The following is a 15,833-nucleotide window of genomic DNA, read 5'->3' on the forward strand; positions in this document are numbered from 1 at the left end:
CGACGGGGTCTAGGACGCCAACGCACATTTCTAAATGTATTCTCAATAAATCTTTCTCATTCAGTTCGCTGAGTCTCTCATGATTGAACTGACACACACACACCGAGCTCGCAGTATAAATGGGTAACGCATGAGTGTGGAATGTGTATGAATGCCAGAGACGAGGTGAACTGAAGCAGCAGCACTGCTGGAAACCTTAATCGGTGTAAACGTAAAGCAGTGGCCTGTTGAAGTAGGTTCACTCACGAACTGGATTAGTGTTTTGTTGTGCACATACTTTTGTATATATTTCTGATGTGAACATAGTTTCTGAACTTTTCTAACATCATAGTTTTGTTAACTCTTCTGAGCACAGTTTTGCAAATAACACATTATTATTAAGCTTTAGTTTTAATTTTCACGTAATCACTTGACTGAGACTTTGATGACTGACGACATGGACGGAGATTTTAACAGAGACACTGTTGATGATGGGTGGGGTCCGAACAGCCCACTAAAAACAGTAGAAGCTCAACTGAATATTTTAGAGAAAGCGCTGCATCAGGCTTTTGACTCTAAAACCGCATCTGAAGAGATGACTCAGATGAGGGAGGCAGTCATTAATTTGCTGGGAGAAAATTATCTCTATTATTATTATTAAAATTATTATTATGGCATACATCTGGCATTTTTTGGTTGTGTTTTGGCACAGCATAAAGGCTTTGGCCAAACTTTGGCATGGTTATGGATTGCCATAAAAGACACGAGTTATGGCATATGTCTGGTTTGCCAAAACCCTGGCATTTGGCTTCATTGTGGTGTGGTTATGGCTTACCTTAATACATCAAAAGGCGCCAACGGTATTCCATCATATGGCTGAGTTATGGCATATGTCAAGTCAACCCAAAGATTGTGTAAAGAGCGGGACAGCATCGTGACGTATTCGGGTTGCATTTTGGCATCTTTCTGGCAAGCCAAAAGACTGACCGATGCTACTAGCGTATCTCTTCATGATACCGTGACGAGAGGGGCATGGAGCAGAATTTCAACGGCAGGAATTTCCGGATTCGTTCGACCCCGTTGCCAGCAACGTTGAACGTTGGAAAAGATAGACCCAGTTTGAGTAAGTTGAGTAAGTTTTGTACATTTATTTTGAAGTGTAAACTGTTTGTTGCTAATATCCGTGTTGATCGATAAAATGATTTATTATATATATACGTGTACACAATATAGTAGACAGCAGGGTGGTAGTTGGGGTGAGAGAGGAGGATGCAGAGGATAGTGGTGATGATTGACTGTGGCAACCCCTAAGGGAACAGCTGAACAGAGATGAAGAAGGATGATTCAATCCTATTCAATACTGTCTTTACATATTATTTACATAATATGTGTATTTCAATATGTATGCAATTACAGATAATAATAATTGTTATTATTTTCACAGCCAACAAGAGGGAAGAGAAGAGGAAAGTGAGGTTCCAGGCCCATCTGGGCTCAACACTGAGGCATCACCTCTCCTTGTTTATTTTTATTTTCTTTACCTAATATTTGGTTGGACTTTCATTAATGTACATTAGTTATTAGTTATTATAATAAAAACTACTCTATTTGGAGACAAAATCATACATTTTGATGTTTTTTTATATTGATTTTACACTGTGCATAATGGTAGAAGTTGATGAAGTGCAAGGTAAATTCATACCCAAAAGCTCCAGTAGATGGCAATAGACTAGTGAAATGGATATAAATTGTATTTTCCAGCCAGTTTCCACTGGAAATGAGTAAGCTAGCTATAGCTATAGTAACCTATTTGGCAATGTGGTGCCAAATTGTGCCAAACTGAGTGTCCGCCTGGTGATATCCTTACTAAAACCTTTGTGAAGGCTTTGCTCTTTGTTCAAATTCTATCAAATTTGGTATATTTGTAGCCAAGGAATAGCTGAATGTGATCAATGGCATCTGTGTACATAGAATCATTGTTAGCATAATGTTTTCCTCTGTCAAATAAGAAAAAAACTCAGGCGAGGATAAAATTGTTACATTTCTCCTGTAGTTTTTTTCTAATTTACTCAGGCATACTAATAGACACAATATTTTAAACACTGGAAATGCATTCTCTGAGGTCCCTAGATGTCCCTAGACACCAAGAACATGCATATGCACATTATTATTGTGGTGCATTTCCTCATTTTCTTCGGGAATGTCTTTTTAGGTGATTTTTTCTTTTAATATGGCCAGGGTTTAAAGGGTTAATTGGCTTCAGTGCAAACACAAGCCCAATACTTTAGATAAAAGTTCCAAACCATCAAAGTTGACCACAAAGAGATATATATATGTACAAACACATATATTCTCTATATATAAAGTCTCTGTTGTGTAAAATATTCAGTCCTGAGGGTTGAAAAGGCAACATAATTCTCAGTTCAGTGCGGTCTTCTTCTCCTCCCTTTATTCTCCCGCCGTTTGAAACCTTATGTGGATGTTCCTTCAGTGAGAGCAGCCCTTTAAACTGCTGTGCTTCTGGTCCCGATGTGTGGCCGTGCAAATTCCACAAAGTCATCAATAAGGACGGGCCACGCTCCTGTTAAAGAAACAGACTCTTGTATTATGGTTCACAATATTATCATGGATAATAAATGATCGCAGTAAAAGCTCTTTTGACGTAAGCCACCCACACACCTTCCTCATCATAATTTGACATGTCATCTGTGATCATTGTGCTGAAGTCTAGTAAGAGATTCCAGGTGTCCTTAGGAATCGATCTTTTGTGGTGCTCCTGAAAGAGACATAAAGCAAAGCTTATAAATCATAAGGATTAGTCCCATGATTACATCACCTCAAGTTTGTTTAACTCACAACTAAAAACTTGTTCCACAACTCCAAGAACTTGAATCTTCCAGCCAATACTAAATTCCAATATGCAATTGCCATCTCTAAATCTGTAATTAAAAAAAACACACACACACAAATGAATAAAGAAATAAATGGAATTAAGAAAAGAATAGATAGCTGTGAATGAGCAATAAGCAATAACATGAGTACTGAAAGATTCTTACCCAAACCTTTCTGGCCAGGATTTTTGGCAAAATTAAATGTAAACTGGTAAAAGTCCTTAAATTTTCCTTGGTCCTTTAACTCCTGCTCCATCTTTGGCAGCTGAGCTTTTAACTTCTCTATGCTGTCACACCTGTGGAAGCATTACATCACACAATTTTGTACATACACAGTACCACTGACTTATGTGACATCTTCCAAAAACATCCTGTAACTTCTACTAGGGAACTTTTAGCAGCAAACTTATAATACACATGATTTCATATTGTTAACAAGATAGAATAGATCTATATGTATAGGTAAACAAATGTATATAAAGATAGAAGCTAGCGTTACGGTACATAAGCAATGCTTTTTTTTTTAAACCATGTTACTCTTGAGTGTGTGTTGTGAATGTTGTGAATGTTGTGCTGCTTGTAAAGAAACAAGCCGAATTTGTGGCTGAGGTGGCAAAATGTCACTGAGTTTACAGAGATGCACCAGAAAAAGGATTTGTTAAGAGTCATCTGACCTTGGGGTGAGTGCTGACTGCACCTTTTTTTTCCACTAGTTCTCTACACACCCAGTTCACCATTCTGTGTGACAGGTATGGTATTGGAACAGTGGGATATTTTGTTACACTTCTGAGCCAGCAGTGGAGGCAGTCACAGTAAAGAATGGCTGTGACAAAAAAACCTACACAAGCCAACTGACACACCAGCACACCCCTGATTACATGACAGGGCTCTAGAGTGCGACCATTTTTGGCGCACATGCGACCTAATTTCTCAAAGGTGCAACCAAAAAATATCAGAGGTCGCACCAGTACGACCAGCTGTAAGAGGGAGATACATTCTCCGCGACTCTCAAAAGTCTCCAACAACAGACACACATTGGGCTCATATCGTGGTCTGAACCAATCAGAGACGGTGAAGGGAGGGACCTCCGTGTGTGTATCTTTGAAAACGTGTCTGCTGCGGTCAGCAGAGACCGAAAATTCAGAAGAAGAACGCGGACATATGCTGCGCAGAGCGGATGCTGTGTGATAAAGCTTGTTCCATGCAGCACGAGAACAGAGAGATCTGTTCGTGTTCCCAAGGTGACGAGAACAAAGTCCGTTTCGGCCCGGACTTTTTAAAACGTGTGTGCAGAACTCATACGGCCCTCTGACTGCAGCGCGCACACAGACAGACGGGTATTAATGACGTTTCGCGGCAGAAACCGCAGTTTAAGTGAACATGCAGCGGAGGAGCAGGATTTGTTGCTACTATGCGGGTTTTGATAATTTGCTGTTGATCTGAATGAGTGATGATAACGAGCCGGTCATGTTCAGGGAGGGGGCGTGATGTGCTCGTAGCATCATAACAGACTGAACAGCAGGTCTGAGGACAGTGTTATCTGACCTGTGAGGTTCATCCATGAAGGCTGAGTCACTCTGAATGACAGCAGTCAGCTGGTTTTAAGGAGTTATAGAACATGGTTACATGACGAACGCCCATTTAAAAAGTATTGTTATTATCCTGCTATAGTGGAGCATTGTCTGCCAGTATGATGTCTGCATACAGCTAAACTGTAACAGACAGAATGAAGAGTCTGTCAGCTGGAGCTCAGCTTTAGAAAGAGAGGAGACAGAGGCAGAGAGGAAGAGAGGAAGAGGTGAGGAAGATGAGAGAAGAAGTACTGTAGCTGCATTAGAAACGTGAATCTCAATCACAGCTATTAAATAAATAAAGGTGTATATAATTTAAATAATTTTTAATTCCCATTGCCAGATAGATAAGTGAGGAGCGACAGCCAGAAAATACAGAGAGAAAGCAAACAGGGAAATGAAGAGTGCTGTAACTTTGAATCTTCATCATGGATTTCTGACAGGCAGACTTGTTGGATAGTTTGTCCATAATTTGAATGAGTACTATCGGTACATGTATTTGTTTATTTTTATTTACCTGTGTTCATTAAACAAGGTCCAAAGTCAGTTTAGGATGATATGTTATTATTAAGCCCGTTCATATTTCCTAGAGATCAATTTTTGGACCTCAGTATTTCTAAAACTTTGGCTGCAGCCCTGCGAGGCCGTCAGGTAAACAGTAGATGTAGCTGCAGATGATGAGAGAAGATGAAAAGAACTTCTGCGTTAGGATAGGTGTCAAGTTAAGGCCTGATCCATAACAAATATGGACAGCATTTAAAAAACAAACTGCTGTGTGATGTGTGATGCGGTGCACCTAACTTTTGTGCCGGTGCACCCAAGAAAAAAGGTTAGGCGCACCGGTGCAACCAGTGCAAAAAGTTAGTCTAGAGCCCTGCATGATCCAAGAATGCCTGTAAAAGCACACTCATACTTGTTTTGTTTGTGAAAGAGTGAAGATAGGCATACACAGCATGAGCAGGTGGCCTTCATAGCAGCATTAAAGTGCAAAATCTGTGAAAGAGGTTATTTACCTCAAGCCCACTGTAAACAGATCTTAGTGGGTTTTTTTGTCCAGGCACTTAAGTAACCAACAAGCCTGCATTAATGCCATTATTAATATAACTGAAAGTATTGTAATCCATCTCACTCGCTCTTTATACATATTTACATCAACTTCCAACAATTTGAATTATGGTTGTCCTCTTAATTGTGAGTATATAACGTTTGAATGGTTGAATTTGGTGAAGAATGGAAGAACAGTTTGTTTCCCCCCTTCATCGTTACCCCTGTTCTGCCATGCCATCCATGAACCCCCGTTTTTGATAACTCGCATTGGGTTGCTGCCCTGAACTTCCAGGCTATAAGGAGGACACTTATACTGGTCGGGTCCAAACCCAGGTCATCACAGAACTGCTGGATCCCATCGATGCCTATCTTGTTGTCATCATGAGGATCTGCATATAAGAGCACAAAGAGTCATTTGATTGACAAGTGATTCAGGGACAACTTTTACATTTGTAAAATGTAACTTGTACATTTAAAAGTGTATTACAAAATGAACATTTGCACACAGTATTGTAGTGATGCATTTCCTACCTCTGTATCTGTTGTAGAGCTGTTCAAGCCTCTTCTTGTCTAAAGCTCCCTTTAAATTTGAAACGTAGAGCTCTGGGTTTTGGAAAAACTTATCTGTGGCAACATCTAGTTTCCAGTCATTCTGTGACAGGCAAGTCACCGCAATCTTCTCATTGGATTGTGTGAAAATCATAAACTGACGAACTTTATCCTTCTGTGAGGACTTCAGCTTGACAGTGCAGTTGGCATAATGTAAACAGGAATGGTTTAACTTATAACAGCTTATTGAGACTGGTATGAGAGTGCAAAAGATGTAATGGTGCAAGACAGTTGGCATAATGTACAGTCCATGATTGGTTTAAGTTATAGCAGCTTATATGAGACTGGATGACATGACTAAGGTGCAAGCGAATACACAGGGTAAAGTGGCTGGTGCAAAGAGTTCCTTTTTGTTAAAGTGGCTGGTACAAAGAGTTCCTATGTTGGTGGGGGGTCAGGGAAGGGGGAGAAAGTGGGGCACAGCAGGGAGAGAGTTCAGCTTCCTGACAGCCTGGTGGATGAAGCTGTCCCTCAGTCTGCTGGTCCTGGCCCAGAGGCTGCGCAGTCTCTTTCCTGATGGCAGCAGACTGAAGAAGCGGTGTGAAGGGTGGGTGGGGTCTCCTGTGATACGGAGGGCCTTTCGGGTGAGACGGCTGTCGTAGAGGTCTTGGAGGGAGGGGAGAGGGACGCCGGTGATCCTCTCAGCTGCTCTCACTATGCGATGAAGCGTCTTCCTGCAGGTGGCGGTGAAGGCTCCGTACCACACAGTGATGCAGCTGGACAGGATGCTCTGAACAGCCCCTCTGTAGAAGGTGCACAGGATGGAGGGAGGGGCTCTGGCTCTTTTGAGCTTGCAGAGGAAGTAGAGGCGCTGCTGTGCCTTCTTGGTCAGGGATGCAGTGTTGTTAGTCCAGGAGAGGTCCTCAGTGATGTGCACACCCAGGAACTTGGTGCTGCTCACCTGCTCCACAGCAGCACCGTCGATGGTCAGAGGGGTGTGCCGACTGTGTTCTCTCCTGTAGTCCACAACCATCTCCTTTGTCTTCTCCACATTCAGGGAGAGGTTGTGGTCTCTGCACCACTCGGCCAGAAGGTGCACCTCATTCCTGTAGTTTGTTTCATCTCCACCGGAGATGAGACCCACCACAGTTGTGTCGTCCGCAAACTTCACAAAGATGTTGTTGTTGTGTGTTGGCGTGCAGTCATGGGTCAGCAGAGTGAAGAGGAGGGGGCTCAGCACACATCCTTGGGGAGCCCCGGTGTTCATTGTGATGGTGCTGGATGTGTTTCTGCCGACCCGCACTGTCTGAGGTCTCCCGGTGAGGAAGTCCAGCAGCCAGTTGCACAGCAAGGAGTTCAGCCCCAGCTGGTCCAGTTTGTTGATGAGCTGCTGTGGGATGATGGTGTTGAATGCTGAGCTGAAGTCTATGAACAGCATTCGAACATATGAGTCTTTATTTTCCAGGTGGGTGAGGGCTGTGTGGAGTGCTGTGGAAACAGCATCATTGGTTGACCGGTTGGGCCGATATGCAAACTGGAATGGGTCCAGAGAGGGAGGGAGGGCCGTCTTGATGTGTTTCATGACTAACCGTTCAAAGCACTTCATGATGATGGGTGTGAGTGCTACTGGACGGTAGTCATTGAAGCAGGCGGGGGTGGACTTCTTTGGCACAGGGATGATCGTGGTGGCTTTGAAGCAGGTGGGGACAACAGCCTGGCTCAGTGAGATGTTGAAGATGTCTGTAAACACCTCAGCGAGCTCCTCAGCACAGTCTCTGAGCACACGGCCAGGTATGTTGTCAGGACCAGGAGCTTTGCGTGCGTTGATCTGGCTGAGAGATGTCCTCACGCTGGCTCGGGACAGGGAAAATACCTGGTCAGTGGGAGAGGGTGTGATCTTTTGTGCAGGGGTGCTGTTGAGTGCTTCAAAGCGTCCAAAGAAGTCATTCAGCTGGTTCAGCAGAGAGCTGTTGCTGTCACAGGTCCGTGGAGAGGGCTTGTAGTCCGTGATGGTCTGTATCCCCCGCCACAGGCTCCGGGTGTCTCTGCTGTCGCTGAAGTGGTGGGCAACCCTCCTGGAGTACTGCCTCTTCGCCTTCCTGATGCCACGGGACAGGTCAGCTCTGGCTAACCTTAGGCTGGTCTCGTTGCCTCTTCTGAAGGCAGCGTTCCTGGCCCTCAGCAGCCTGTAGACCTCCCCTGTCAGCCATGGTTTCTAACTGGCTCGAATGCTGACTGTCCTGGTTTCAGTTACATCATCAATACATTTGGTGATGTATGCAGTGACAGTCTCTGAGTACTCCTGGAGGTCAGTGCAGTTGTTGTGGGTTGCAGCCTGCTTAAACACATCCCAGTCTGTTGTGCTGAAACAGTCCTGTAAAGCTCCTGTGGCTCCCTCCGGCCACACTCTCACTTCTTTTCGGACTGGTTTGGCAACTTTTACCCTGAGGGTTTGTCCTGAATACTTTTTTTTCTAACCCGTTTCTGCTTCAAAGCACTGATGGTCATGTTTTGAGAGAGATTGTGGCGGTTCTTAGGAGCCTTACGAAACATGTTGTCTGCTGTATTTTTAGCCAGATGCAGGAAGTCAGTCCGAGCTGGGGGTGGAGGCATTAGTGACGTCATATTAAACTGTTCATCCTTCAGACTTGCTTTCTTTCACAGCAATAAACACAAATATCTCTTGGCTGAAATAACACAAATATTTTTTATACTATACAGATTATATACTATATTCTCTGTCCCGTCCTGTCCTCAGCTTCTTCCTTTGCCGTCTTCTCTTGAAGCCTGGAGAGTGTGTGCTTCATCCTTCAGTGTGAACATGCCGCTCCGCTCCCATGTTAAAATGGCCGACTTCACAGCACAAAAGAACATGTTTACAGCCTCCCATCTCCTCTCTGTTTACAAAGATCAGCTAGTAAAGATGAACACAGCATGCTACAGGTTCCTCTTTGTGCTGCTGCCGCTCTTTGTGCTGCTCCCTGAGCTGGAACGTCTGGAGGTGGTGAGAGGAGAGGAGGTCACAGGCAGATTCAAGTCCAGTCCCACCATCTTCACTGTGGGGGGCTGTGGAGCAGAGGCTCCACGGCTGCTGGCTGAGGATGCAGGAGGTCTACAATACAGGCAGAGCACAATAAATACACAGAGGAAGAGTGGTGTACTAAAATATCCACCTCACTCCTTATACTCTGTTTATAGTCGTATTCATCTTGTGCATTTTTATCACCAACACCTTGCTGCTGTGGAGCTGACTGACTGTTAAAGGTGAACTGTTATCAGTGTAGTATTCTAGTGTGACCCATTTCAGGGTAAGTCTGACCTGGAAGTGGTCGAGCTGCGGGCAGAGTTTGTCCTGTAGCTCCGCTGGGAGGAAGGAGTTGAAGGAAGAGGTGGAAGAGACAGATTGTCCTGTGAGGGGTAATAGAGAGGAGCATTAAAGGTTAAGCTGCTGTGGCTGCATTAGTCCTGCTGTTTGAGCTGCAGGTCATGCAGGACAGCACGCCGTCTGCCTTGTTGTACAGCAGATCCCTCATACGCTCCACCTCTAGCTTCATAAACTTGTGCTCCACCATGCTGTCCTGATAGGTAACCCATGTGTTTAAAATCACAGTGCATACAGCCTTTCTGTCAGGTCGATTCTTAGCTTTGAGGAAAAACTACTTCAGTTTGTTTGCATTCATTTAAGTTGCTATAGGATGTATTGACCTTCCACAGTGACACATGATGGTGATCACAGGTACCTGTTTCCTCTGTCGGACGTTCTTCAGGTTCAAGTCCAGTCCCACCATCTTCACTGTGGGGGGCTGTGGAGCAGAGGCTCCACGGCTGCTGGCTGAGGATGCAGGAGGTCTACAATACAGGCAGAGCACAATAAATATACAGAGGAAGAGTGGTGTACTAAAATATCCACCTCACTCGTTATACTCTGTTTATAGTCGTATTCATCTTGTGCATTTTTATCACCAACACCTTGCAGCTGTGGAGCTGACTGACTGTTAAAGGTGAACTGTTATCAGTGTAGTATTCTAGTGTGACCCATTTCAGGGTAAGTCTGACCTGGAAGTGGTCGAGCTGCGGGCAGAGTTTGTCCTGAAGCTCCGCTGGGTGGAAGGAGTTGAAGGAGGAGGTGGAAGAGACAGATTGTCCTGTGAGGGGTAATAGAGAGGAGCATTAAAGGGTAAGCTGCTGTGGCTGCATTAGTCCTGCTGTTTGAGCTGTTTGAGCCGTTCTGCACCTGCAGGAAGTATTTCTCCAGCGCCGGTCTGACGTCTGGGTTTTTCTCCATGGCCTCATTCAGCATCTTGTCAATAACCTTGTTAAATTCCTTCATCTCTGTCACTTTAATGTCCTTCTCTTCCAAAGTCTCACTCTTGGTTTTTTTGGCTGAGCGGATCTGTTTGGTCAGCTTGGAGCACTGGAAAACAGCAGGACATTACAGAATTAAACATGACTGAGGCAATAGCCAGGGTTCTGTATACACACACACACACACACACACACACACAACACCCCCTGTGTTTACTGCCGCGTCATGAAATGACTTTAGAATAAGCGGTTGATTTTAAACCTGTTTTGTGGCTCTGTCGATTTTCTCCTTCTGAACAGTGATGTCTTTGTTCAGTTTCTCCAGGAGTGTCTGATTTATTCTCATCTTTTCTCCCTCCTCTTGCTCCTCTTGTTGCAGGTTCTGCAGAGTCTTGTTCCTTTCCTGGAAACAGACACACACCCATGAATACACTAAAGCTGAACATGCACATACACAGAGATTCATACAAGATCAATGTCAGGCAGATAGTTTAAACAAGTTTATTTTTGGCTTTCACAGGGGCGCTACATAATACACCCTCTGTATTTCCTGTAGTCTGTAGTATTGTGCAGTGATGGCTGCACAAAAGAGATGCACCTTTAGGCCACATGGTCTGTGGGCGACTTCTACAAAGAAGGGATCTGTGTGCTCCATGGGTGCTGGACTAAGTGTGTAAATGATTGATTCTCTAACTTGGCCCAAAGCATATCCATCACTGTGTTGCAGTGATAATAACTGACTTCCTGGTTACAAACATAATATCTTATCTGATGATTTTGAATGAATTACTATTTACATGACTAAAGTTCTTTTACCTGTCTGTAACAAAATTGTAATTTAACTATTACTGCCTGCTGAATGTTGACCATTATGCTAATGATATATGAGCTAACAAAGTATTTGCATGGTTAAGATCCAGTTAATCCAGAATCAGTCTGAATGTAACCTGAGCCGTCGAAGACTAATTGCTTCGTTCTCAGTGATCTGCTCTACACTGGCTATAAATAACAATAACCTGCATGTCCTGTTGGAGCTCCTGGATCTGTCGTTTGTTATCCTTCAGCTTCACTTCAGCAGCTCTCAGCTGCTCCTCCAGCTTCAACTTCTCCTGATAGTCCGGACCTAAAACGAAAACAAATTACATTGTGGCCAATGACAGCTGCCGCCATCATTTAACAATCAATCAATCAACAAGTATACAGTTGAAGAGGGCTGTCGCTGGTTTACATACTGGATTCTTCAGCTTTGTTGAAAGATTTGCGGTATACAGAGTTAGAGTTGCTGAACAGCTGGTTGGTGTTCTCCAGAGCGCTGTTTTCCAGCTCCAGCTTGTGGATTTTAGCATCCAGCTCATCACCCTTCTGCTTAAGTTCCCCTTTCTCTTGTGCAACCTGGTGAAAAGCACACACAGGTGATGCAAAGGTCTGGAACCATGGTGTGTGCTTCAGTAGACTATGTGTGAAGAGCTCCGACCTTAGTGATGTAGTAAGCCTGTGAGTGCTCCCCCTCCGCCTCAGGACCTGCCTTGGTCAGGGTCACAACCTCAAAACGTTTCTTCAAAGTTTCAATCTTGGACAGTTTCTCATTGAGTTCAGCACTGAGATACAATGATTGACATTAAGTGATGTGACAAACCTTTGAGAACTGAGTGATTTGTTTTTTTTTTTACCTGAGTCTCTGCCTCTCCTGTTCACCGAGCTTCAGCTGCTGGCTGAGCATTTCTTTGTACACTTTGATCTCATCCTCCCTCTCTTTCATAGCTTTCTGCAGGTTCAGCTTCCTCTTCTCCAAAGACAGCACGCCATCTGCCTTGTTGTACAGCAGATCCCTCATACGCTCCACCTCTAGCTTCATAAACTTGTGCTCCACCATGCTGTCCTGATAGGGAACCCATGAGTTTAAAATCACAGTGCATACAGCCTTTCTGTCAGGTCGATTCTCAGCTTTGAGGAAAAACTACTTCAGTTTGTTTGCATTCATTTAAGTTGCTATAGGATGTATTGACCTTCCACAGTGACACATGATGGTGATCACAGGTACCTGTTTCCTCTGTCGGACTTTCTTCAGGTCCTTCTCACTGGTACTACAGAACAAGTTGAGCTCCTCCACTTTGTCGGTCAAATCTTTCTTCTGAGCTGCTGACTTCTCCATCTCCTTCTTCTGGCAGCGAATATGAGTCTGCCAGACACCAAGATTTATCTCAGTATATGTCAGAGGTTTATAGAAAAAAAAGCCAAGTATATTATCAGACTGACCTCAGACTCTTTGAGCATGTCAGTGAGCATCTTAGCTGTGGTTTTTTTCTCCTCTAGGTGTTTGGTCAGCTCAGCAATCTTCACATCCAGCATTTGTTTTTCATCTGATGGAATGTCATCTCCTCGCAGGCGTTCCAGTTTTTTATTCAGTGCATTGTTCCGACTGTCCTGCACAATGAAGGGGACAAACAAATACTGTCAGCATTTGTGTTGCAGAGTGGAGCATAAGACATAGGGAGGCTGGGTAGTGTTTTGCTAAACGTGCCACTTGTCTCAAGATGGTCTGCTGCCTTGTAATTTCCTCCTCCTGTTTTTTGAGCTGGTTATGCAGGCGCACAATGGTGGATTTACTCCTTGAAAGTTGCGCAGCAGAATCCTTCTTTTTCATCCTGATAGCCTGCAGGTGCTCTTTATGGTGAGACAGCTCTGAGTTGTAGTCACGCAGCTGGATGTCCAACTCCTGGAGTGAAACACAGGCATGGAGTTACAGAGAGGAAATAAGTTTCTGCCACCGTGTGACCAAATGTAGCAAACCATAAAAAACAGATGACCAAAGAGAGGGGCTGCAAAAATACCCAGTGATAAAGAACTGAAAGGGTCCGACAGGCCATCAATGCTCACCTTACTGGCCTGCTCCTCATCTCTGAGGAACTGCTCCATCTGTGCTGCTCTCTCCTCCTCACTGAGGGCAGTCTGAGTCACAACCTTCAGTTTCTCCTCCAGCGCAGCATTGTGGATCTTGGCTTCCTTCAGTCTAAAATACACAGAAACATAAAACAGACATTGTGTAGTACATTACCACAGCTCCAGTCAATACACACACAGAGCCCTGCTGTGATACACTGACTTGTCATTGTAGTCCTGGATGTCCTTCTTCATCGTGGATATGTGGGACGTCAGCATCTTCACATCAGAGGTTTTTCTCTCTAGGTTGCCTTTGCAGCTTTTCAGCTGCGGGACACACAAGAGTCAGTTCACTCGCACTTATAATAATATCAATATGAAGGCAGTTTATTATTAGTCCACATTCAGCACCTCATCCTGCAGCCTGCCACTGTCACTCTCCTGCCCCTTCAGCTCCTGCCGCAGTTTTACTGCCTGTTTGTTGGCCACCGCTGACTTCCTCTCGGTTTCTTTCCTGTTGTCCCTCTGGATCTCCATCAGGTGCTTCTTCTCTGCAATGGCGGCCTTCTTTTCCCTCAGCTTCTGGTTGGCTTGGGCAAGTTGCTGTAATAATAATTACAAAGAAAAGACTCTCCTGTGTGAATTCACTCTAGAATGAATGACCAGTAGATGTTTAATGTCCCATGCTTTACCAGTGCACACTGCTGCATCTCAGCATCCTGTTGCTTCATGTACTTGATAGTGTTTTCCCACAGGTGGGTAAGCTGCTGTGTCTCCAGGTGAGCCTGCTGCAGATTCTCTGTCACCTTATCCAATGCAAGCTGGTACGACAGCAGAGGGATTTTAATGGGAAACCACAACTGCCATACTAACATTTGTTTACACATACTGTTAGTAATAACACCATGGATGTGCTGTGTTTTTACACATTACCTGGGCTAATTTTGTCTCAGTCTTCTCTTTATCGAGTGCTTTGAGCTTTTCATTGGCCTCCACAGACTTCTTCTCTATCACCAGAATGAGCGACTGCACCAGGGGAGGTTAGACAGCTGTTAGTTGATGATAACTCAAAGCTGTAAGTGCTGCAGAAGAGAGATGTTTTCATCTCTTTACCTTGATCCTCTGCTCATCTTGCTGAGCGTATTTGTTGATGGCCATCGTGTCCTCATATTTGCCTGCTGACTCCTCCAAAAAGCAATCCATTGTCTGCTGGTCCCAGTTCATCTGCTGCCTGAACTCCTCCAGCTTCTGTTTGGCCTTGAAAATGTTGTTCTGGGGATACAGATACATGTTATTGTGGCATCACAATCCATAGCTACTTCTCTTTTCTATTTTTTTATTCATGAAAGGCTCTGACCTCCAGCGTGTTTTTCCTCTCTCCTAAGGAGCTGAGCTCATTCTCCATCTTAGCTGTGTCCTGAGTCAGGCGGCTGGTTTCTCTCTCCGCGAGGGCTGTCAGGTGTTTCTCTAACTCTATCTCTCTCTCCTTTGCCTCACACAAAGCCTAGACAATACAAATAACACACACTGCATAACCCACCACAAAACAAACATATCACAACTCATAGATACAATACTGACCTCAGTGTTTTCCAGCTCTTCTTTAATATTCTTTAGGTAATTGGCCATGTTCTTCTTTTGTTCCTTGTTTTTCTCCAGTTTGTCTTCCAGTTGTGTCCGCTCTCTCTCTTTTCTACAAATCTGTTGACATCATCATGACACAGCACACAGTGAATCAAAATTCAGATACCGAAAACTGATGTGCAATAACATTAAGAAAACGCAATCTAAAGTGTAAAGGGAGGACGTTTTGTCCATACATACATATCTGTCACTTAACAAGAAAAAAAGATTCAAATGTCACATTTTATTTGGAAATTTCAGCTGTGCCCGGAATTTACAGGTGCTCTCAAATATTTAAAATAATGAATTGAACAGTGACCCTGGTGTCACTGCAGGAGGACCGTGTGCACAACCTGCGCTCAGTCAAAACAAACCTCATTACAACATTATTCTTCAGTGAGTAATTTTAAACGACCCACACGATGACACCCAAAAACAAACAGAGAAAAGGAAGCTAAACATGTGCCATTAAACATGTTAATAATAAGTTTCCTCACCTCCTCCAGTAAGGCTTTGTTTTCAGCGTTGAGCTCGGGGACAGCATAACGGCTATCCCACCCCACTTCAGCCAAAACTGGGTCGAGAACTCCAGACATAATTTCCATTTTAACACCGTGCCTGACAAATGCTATGGAAAGCAACAACGCAGTAATTCTCAGCAATATGTCTTGACTCCGGCTTTATACAGCGTCTGTGTGTCGGTTGCTATGGTTCAGGTCTGTTGTCAGTTGCCCCTAGCAACCACACGTTCCGCATGTCGCCACAAGGAGGCAGCGCGAGACCAGAAGTAATGCTTCCGGTCAGCTTGTAAAATACATTTAATGTATACTTCATCTCCAAAATCTTCTACATATTTATCCGTGTCAATCTTTTGCCTGGTGCACGTTTGTTCATATTGTTTTCTAAGTAGTTGTGTATTAATATTTAAATTGCACTTCATATTGGTAGTAATCATGACGGTAAACATATTAATATTATGATGTATAGT

The 15,833-nt window shown here is 44.0% G+C and overlaps 1 protein-coding gene and 1 pseudogene across 1 annotated transcript; both read right to left on the reverse strand.

Moving 5' to 3' along the window:
- Nucleotides 1–2,227: 2,227 nt before the first annotated feature.
- Nucleotides 2,228–6,230, reverse strand: LOC114449233 (DCN1-like protein 1; annotated as a pseudogene).
- Nucleotides 6,231–8,793: 2,563 nt separating this feature from the next.
- Nucleotides 8,794–15,548, reverse strand: LOC114449234 (coiled-coil domain-containing protein 39-like). The gene is made up of 20 exons (XM_028426719.1): nucleotides 15,343–15,548; nucleotides 14,804–14,923; nucleotides 14,580–14,726; nucleotides 14,336–14,494; nucleotides 14,156–14,248; nucleotides 13,915–14,043; nucleotides 13,634–13,825; nucleotides 13,446–13,549; nucleotides 13,220–13,352; nucleotides 12,864–13,058; nucleotides 12,599–12,766; nucleotides 12,384–12,521; nucleotides 12,013–12,221; nucleotides 11,817–11,940; nucleotides 11,575–11,734; nucleotides 11,359–11,465; nucleotides 10,605–10,745; nucleotides 10,272–10,451; nucleotides 10,094–10,182; nucleotides 8,794–9,149 (listed from the first exon to the last, which is right to left on the reverse strand). Exons 1-20 carry the CDS (start codon nucleotides 15,448–15,450, stop codon nucleotides 8,975–8,977), a joined length of 2,871 nt encoding a protein of 956 aa, XP_028282520.1. The 5' UTR covers nucleotides 15,451–15,548; the 3' UTR covers nucleotides 8,794–8,974.
- Between the last annotated feature and the right edge of the window lie 285 nt (nucleotides 15,549–15,833).

Source organism: Parambassis ranga, chromosome 17 (assembly GCF_900634625.1).
Source record: "Parambassis ranga chromosome 17, fParRan2.1, whole genome shotgun sequence".
Taxonomy (NCBI): Eukaryota; Metazoa; Chordata; class Actinopteri; family Ambassidae; genus Parambassis; species Parambassis ranga.